Source organism: Triticum aestivum, chromosome 3A, assembly GCF_018294505.1.
Source record: "Triticum aestivum cultivar Chinese Spring chromosome 3A, IWGSC CS RefSeq v2.1, whole genome shotgun sequence".
Lineage (NCBI taxonomy): Eukaryota > Viridiplantae > Streptophyta > Magnoliopsida > Poales > Poaceae > Triticum > Triticum aestivum.
This window is the reverse complement of record NC_057800.1, coordinates 466,486,750-466,493,673: the sequence shown is the minus strand read 5'-3', so window position 1 is coordinate 466,493,673 and position 6,924 is coordinate 466,486,750. Positions and strand designations below refer to the sequence as shown.

Genomic DNA, 6,924 nt, shown 5'->3' with positions numbered 1-6,924 from the left:
TTTTTATCCACGCCGAACCAAATGGACGTCCGCGGACGAAATGGGTCCCCCATTGTAGTTGGGCTAAGGACGTAGCACAACCCATTCAGTTCTGTGCATTTTTCACGACGGGGCGGGAAACATTCGGAATGGCGGGTCGGGTGCGCGCGCGTGCGAGTGCGACAGGGTGCAGCGCACCGCCTATCTTTCCTCGCCGGTGAGGTGATGGGCGAGACGAACGATGACTCAGACCGCAGTCACCCGGGCATCCAACGGCCGGGATCCCCCCTCTCCGCCTCCGGCCCTCCATCCGCTCCGTCCGCGTGCCCTCCGGGCTTTGACCCTTCCTCACCAACCCCGACACGCAACCCTCCCTATGACATGTCGGCCCTGACAAGCCTACTCCAAGCCGCAAGCCCTCTCAGACCACCGTAATCCCATCCGCACATCTCAGCGCAGCCTACCCCCTCACTGACACCCCGTACCAAAAAAAAAATAAAAAAAAATTCGGGAGGCACGACACGGCCGGCCACAGCTGTCCCTGGCGGCATGACATGTGGGCCCGGGCCGCGTACGCGGCCCACCGGTCAGTGAACCCGTCGAAGACGAGTGGAGACGGGCTATACCAAATCGGAGACCGAGCCCTCATAATTCTCCTCTCTCCGCCCTCTTGTGATTCCGGTGCGTCTCCCCCTCCTCTCTGCCTGCGCGCACCGGCTTCCCTCCCCCTCCTCTCTCCTCCCTCCGTCCGCCTCCGGGAGAGGCCGAGAGAGAGGGAGAGAGAGAGGACGCGCCGGAGCTACCCGCGGCAGCATCGTCCCGTCTCGGTAAGCTCTGCGGAACTCCTCTCCCGGATTCGGTCCTCCTCGGTTAGGGATGGATGGCAGCGACTGGTAGTAGCTCTGCTCGATTCGGTAGAATTCGTCTCCGTTTAGCGTGCTGGGGCCTCGTCTCGAGTTTTTGGCTCGCGGAGATGCCGCGGGAATTGATTCCCTTGTTCTCTCCAGGCCGGGGGGTTTGGGTTTTGGTCGATTTGTCGGGAAGTAAGTCGGGGAATTTGAAGCGCCGGGTTCTAAATCCGGCTAGAAACACGCGGGATTTTGATTCTCACGCACCCGCTAGATTCTGAGAGTTGGCGACGCTTGTTTGGAAACCCTTGCATCTTCCTTCTAGTTGGGGATTTCTATTTTTCTTCCGTCGGGTTGGGCTCTGCTGCTTTGCTTTGGCTACTCTGGTGGTTCTTTCTGTCGGAATCGCACCCACCGTGTAATTTCTAGCTAAATCTCTAATTCGACTAGATAGTTTGTGGGGTTCTAGTGCACAGCGGCGATCTGAGTGTTTCAAGTCAGATATTGTAGGGTTTGTTTGTAGTAATCTCACTTTTGGTACCCCCTTAAATTGGAGTACTGTGTTTTATAGAGAATCTAATGGGAACATCCCTCCAGTCAAGGAAACAATTTTAATGGAAATATTCCCCTCTGTCTAAATTTACTTGTTCTTCTCCTCTAGGGTTTGGGTTCTCGTTTTAGTTTACCCCATCTTACCTTGTTGCTGCTTAACCTAGATGTTTTGCTACCTTTGTAGATCTGCGTTGTACTCCTTGACCGGCTATGGCTTTTATGAAGTCAGACTCATTTCAAGCCTTCCGTCTAAAACAGAACTTAGGTATTGGATGCCCTTCGTTATTTTGCTAGAGGGTTTTGCTGTTGACCTAGCTCCAAAAGTAATTCTTTTGCTGTAGTATGTTGGCAACGCAGATGATTTTGTCCTGAAATCTCTTACTCTAGCTTGCAGCTTACATGCAAAAATTTTGCTAACGTTTGATGCTTCTCAATGTTAGTAATTAATACTAGAACACAAGTACGTCATACTTCTAGGTTTGTGTGTTTGCTTGTGCAAATGAAGAAATAAGCTACACTAACTTAACCAGTCTAACGGTTTCTGTCGGTTCCCTCCTGCTTTGCTGGTAAAAGGATACTGCTTTTGCGTAAATAAAGTAGCAGTTGCGGAAACATGTGATTAAGAGCGCAAACTGTGTGAGACAGCAAGACTTTTGCTCAAAGGCAGGACTTTTGGGGTTTGGGTTATATTATCGACCCTGTCTAGTATTGGCATAAGCAATGTTGCACAATGCTGAAGGTTTTAAGGTGTGGGAAAAATTGCAATGTGCATTCATCTTTTGGTAATCTTGTATGTTTTCACTGAAAATTGTGACAAAAATTGGACCGATAGGACGCTTTTTATGTTAAACCTGTTTGTTGCGCACATATTGTTGGCATTGCTCTATTTGTATGTGCTAGGAGGGTAAGTAAGGAGAATTGGAGTGGTACACAATATTAGCTCACCAGTAGACACCGTGCCACGTTTGCTGCTTGGGTCACTAACATGCTGTGAGATGAATGCTAATGCTGCCCATGCATTAGTTTGAAAACTTTCAAGTAACATCAGACCTACGCGCCATCTTAGTATAGTCACTAACGAGGTTTGTTCGCTTTTGGTGTGTATGTCACAGAAGCATGATGATGTTTCTTTCTTTATTCTGCAAAATACCATGGGTTTAGGGTTTTGTTTAATATCAATACACATTATACACTCGTTAGTCCATGCTGAATAAGGATAGGCAGAAGTATTTTTTTTCTTTTCCTTTTTCACTAGTAACCTGACAGGGTAGGTAAAAATGTTGGCATGGCATGTATTCATTAAACTATTATGGTTTTGTTTCCTTATATCTGTGAATGTTGGGCCCCACTGTTCTCTTCCTTTTTTAAAGTTGTATTTTTTAACTTCTGTAATGGATGTGCAGACAGCTTTGGCACTCTGAACTGCTGATCAAGATGCCAGCACTGAGAATGAAGAGGAAGTTTGATGATGACATTTTCGCGAATGAGTTTGACACCAAATCCATGAAATCGATGAAAATCTTGAATTTTCAAGTTGATGAGTTCGAGCAGGCATTTGTGTTGAACTCGTCTTACAAGGACCGTCAGGATGGTAAGTGACTGCATGGTTGCTCTTTCAAGAGAAGAGGTGACTGCATAGGTGTCTTGTTCTCTTATGAATAAAATATATTGAGCGTAGATATTTCCCTATGTTTCAAATAGAAAAAACCTTCCAAGTTAGCTCCAATGTCCATTCTTAGTTATCTATGCTGGTGTTGAATGTGTACCCTTGACTGGAATTCTGACAACTACGTATGTCCTTAGCAGTATATTCAGGAGATACTCCTCTAGTCCTGTTTCTAAGTACTTGGCACTGTATGACCAAATCACACATATCAAGATATGGCTTCAGTAAAGTTGAACCATAAAACGCTCTACCAATATTGTAAGCACGACTGTGAATTTATAACATGGAGCAAAATTAATAGGGGTATTTGGGGGAAATTTGCCTTCAGATTAGCAGGTTGACAAGTGTTGGGGAAAGATATTGGTTTCAATCTTTCAGAAACGGAAGGAGTATTATCTGTAAACATACAGTAGATAGCTAGATTAGTTGGTTGTGTCTTACCATTGATTTGTTTACTTTTACATGTAATATTTGTAAACAAAGTAGAGCAATACACTGCGCATGGTTGATAATTCAAGGTTAGTGTACCTGTGTATATTTTATATGGATTGATGATCTCTCTTTTTTCAGAGCCTGAGTCGACAACTCAACTAGCTGGCCAGGATATTAGGGTTACAGAATTTTCTGGCTTGCATGCTGTACTTGGAGGAACATCCGTTGCTCTGCTGAAGGTATTGCTACATCATCTGATCTCAAACTTGACTCGGTGATAAAATATTGTGCACTTATCCTTGTGTTTAATCATTTTGATTTCAATACAAATATCTAGTGGCCTCTTGTATTTCAACTGCCAAATTATCACATTGCTTCCATTGTTTGTAATATTACCACTTAGACTACTGTTCGGTACTTGGTCAAGTTGAATGTTCTTTTGATGTTAGCTTGCTTACATCCCAATTGATGATTGCCTGACAACATTAATTGGATGTTTAAATTTCTTTTTGGTTTTCTTGTTAATATGTTTGGATGATTGCTTTCAGCAAGTTATCATTGCCGATTTCCAAATTCGATGACAAGTGAAAAAGGGTGCAATTTCTAACTAGAACTTTGGATGATGGAATTTACCTGTTGCCTATTGCCATTTCACCTTCTACATCAACTTGTTCAGATTAAATGATTAAATGCTTAAATGCCTCAAATATCTTGTAAAGGCTCTAGAATGTCACCATTGTTTGATATTTGCTATATTAGGATATGAACTTCGATGTAGCATCTTAAGGTCGGTAGTGGTTTGCTTTGTTGCTTTTTTTGGTCATGTCTCATGCTCATTTTCTTTCTGAAATCCCAACATTATATATCAGCATCACTATTTTCATTTTTTTTTGGAAAAACCTCTGCAGCCTAAGATTTATCCTATTGATATGCAGGATTTAATATCTGAAACTGTTGTTCCACCAAATTTGGAGCCTGATTCCTTATCTAATAATGATGACGGCAAATCTCAGTCAAATGTAGTGAACACCGGTGATAAAGGTAAGAGTACCCCCTTACCCCTCGAGCAGTTTCTGTAACTAATCTGGCTAGTTTAGGTGATAAGTTTTGTTCACGGCCAATGTCTATTTGTCACGTATAAAAATACACAGCCGCCAAATTCAATGTTTTATAGAACACATTTGATATGCTCACAAACAAGGTTTGCAGATGAAGATGTAAATTCTGCAGCACAAGATATTCATTTATATTCATTTGGGCCCCACTGTGCACATGTATATTCATTTACAATTTTGCATTGCAGAGTTTGCAGATGAAGATGTAAATTCTGCAGCACAGGATATCTGTGCTGTCAATAATCATGAGAAAAGCCTGGGCTCAAACCTGGATTGCAGCCTGTTGGATATTTATAATCCTGATGATGCTTTTCCTTTCTTATTTGATGTTCCAACTGGTCTCCTGGCTAGTTACAGTACATTTTGTGATGAATTTGTACCCATTGATTCATTGATAGACATGAGTGGCATATGCGGAGTATTTCCACTTAATGAAAGCACCGTGGAAGGTGGCATTGGCAATGAACCATGCCCATCACCAGGGGATATGTGCTTTAATAACTCTGGTGGGGAGTGCTTTAGCCATTCTGAGGTTTTAGACTGGCTTAATCCATATATGGATGAGGAGGATTTACCTAATCTTATTGATTATACCGAGTTGAGCTCAAATGCTGCTTGTGTATCTAAAGAGCAAGGGGCCAGGAAGGTCACTCTTGTGCTTGATTTGGATGGTACGTTGCTAGCATGAAAATACTTGCTTTGTTTGGTAACTTGTTGCTTGCCATTGAGAATAATGTATTGATTCTTCCTGTGCAGAAACCCTTGTTCATTCAACTATGGAGCACTGTGATGATGCAGATTTTTCTTTTCCAGTGTCCTTTGGTATGAAAGAACATCTGGTATATGTGAGGAAGAGACCACATTTGCATATGTTCCTCCAGAAGATGGCTGAGATGTTTGATGTTGTTATATTCACAGCAAGCCAAAGTGTTTATGCAGACCAGCTGCTTGACAGGCTCGATCCAGAGAACACATTGTTCTCGAAGCGTTTTTTCCGTGAGTCATGTGTATTTACGGAAAGTGGCTACACAAAAGATCTGACTGTTATTGGAGTTGACCTTGCAAAGGTTGCCATAATTGACAACACTCCGCAGGTAAATTGCTATGATTAATTCTCAGCACCTCTCTCACTCAGTACTTCCATAGTAGTAGGATTAAATCTTCCAAAGTGTCCTTAACCAACATTTCCGTTTGGAGGCTTGCACTTTGGCTATCCGTTTCTTATGGTACTTATTCTGTGTTGTGTATACAGGTTTTCCAGTTGCAAGTGAATAATGGTATACCCATAGAGAGCTGGTATAACAACCCCTTTGATGAGGGGTTACCTCAGCTGATTCCATTCCTGGAGACGCTTGCTGTTGCTGATGACGTCCGACCCATAATTGCCAAGAGGTTTGGCAACTAAAAGGACAATGGCTGAGGTTTTCCAGCAGGTGTTAGGAAGAGTTTGTTGGTTACTCACATAGAGGAACAAGAACTTACATGACACATTGACCGAGCTAGTCGAGACTTGCCTTTTTCTTAACTTCATTTACATGTGTTCCATAGGATCAAGAATTTTGGTGGCAGAGCTATTCGTTGTGAATTGTACATATCCTCAAAACACTGTTATAGAATTTTGTACATAAAAACCGTTAGAAATGAAAGTGAACCCCTCCAAAATTTCTTCTTTCCCCGTTGCCGAAGTATCTACGTTCAACAGTCCACTTTCCAGTGTTTTTTTTTGTTTCATGATGCCAGCTAGAATTTACTGTATTTTGTAGCAAGTTTCAAGTGACTTGTTAATTGTCTGACATCTTCCGCTAAGATGAATTATCATGATTGACTCTTGGTAGGAATAGATCGTAAGTACAGTAAATTACATAACTGGGTACGTGGAGATTGCTCTGAATACTTGATCCATCTTTGTCTGATGTGGGGATCTAGGCCATCCAGCTTAAAGGTGAAATCTCATGTAAAAGTCGCTCCCGGCTGCCGTATTGTTCGTCGGATATCCATGCCATTCGACACGCAGCAATGCAATTGTTAAAATAAGGCAAGAGTCAGGTATTTCGTGCATGGTTGTGAACTCGATCTTCTGGTTCAACATCATCTACAACTAAACACTTCCGACATTCCGACTCCACTTGAAGCCATTCTGAACTTGACTTGGAGATTGAGGAGCACCAACCATTACCTAGCGCCTCTGTCTAACAAAACAAGACCTTCATTATGATGTCAAACAAAAAAAAAACAAGACCATCATTATGAAAATCTTGTACTCCTTCTGATCCATATTACTTGTCACTCAGCTGGATGTATCTAGCATTGGAATACATCTACATACACCCGT

General features: G+C 42.6%; 1 protein-coding gene across 2 annotated transcripts; it reads left to right on the top strand.

Moving 5' to 3' along the window:
- Positions 1-606: 606 nt before the first annotated feature.
- Positions 607-6,261, top strand: LOC123061673 (CTD small phosphatase-like protein 2). Of its 2 annotated transcripts, XM_044484873.1 has the most exons (8): positions 616-806; positions 1,564-1,644; positions 2,783-2,970; positions 3,616-3,716; positions 4,413-4,518; positions 4,781-5,263; positions 5,349-5,686; positions 5,845-6,261. In XM_044484873.1, the coding sequence occupies exons 3-8, from the start codon at positions 2,814-2,816 to the stop codon at positions 5,995-5,997; spliced, it is 1,338 nt and encodes a 445-aa protein (XP_044340808.1). In that variant the 5' UTR covers positions 616-806; positions 1,564-1,644; positions 2,783-2,813; the 3' UTR covers positions 5,998-6,261. The 2 variants fall into 2 exon arrangements, with proteins under 2 accessions (XP_044340807.1, XP_044340808.1); XM_044484872.1 differs by lacking the exon at positions 1,564-1,644 and having other exon boundaries at positions 607-806.
- Positions 6,262-6,924: the final 663 nt, after the last annotated feature.

Excerpts from the sequence above, each read along its gene's own strand:
- LOC123061673 (XM_044484872.1), top strand. The coding sequence starts at position 2,814 with ATGCCAGCACTGAGAATGAAGAGGAAGTTTGATGATGACATTTTCGCG. Across the intron at positions 2,971-3,615 it reads TTACAAGGACCGTCAGGATG|AGCCTGAGTCGACAACTCAA; the intron begins GTAAGTGACTGC and ends CTCTTTTTTCAG. Across the intron at positions 3,717-4,412 it reads CATCCGTTGCTCTGCTGAAG|GATTTAATATCTGAAACTGT; the intron begins GTATTGCTACAT and ends ATTGATATGCAG.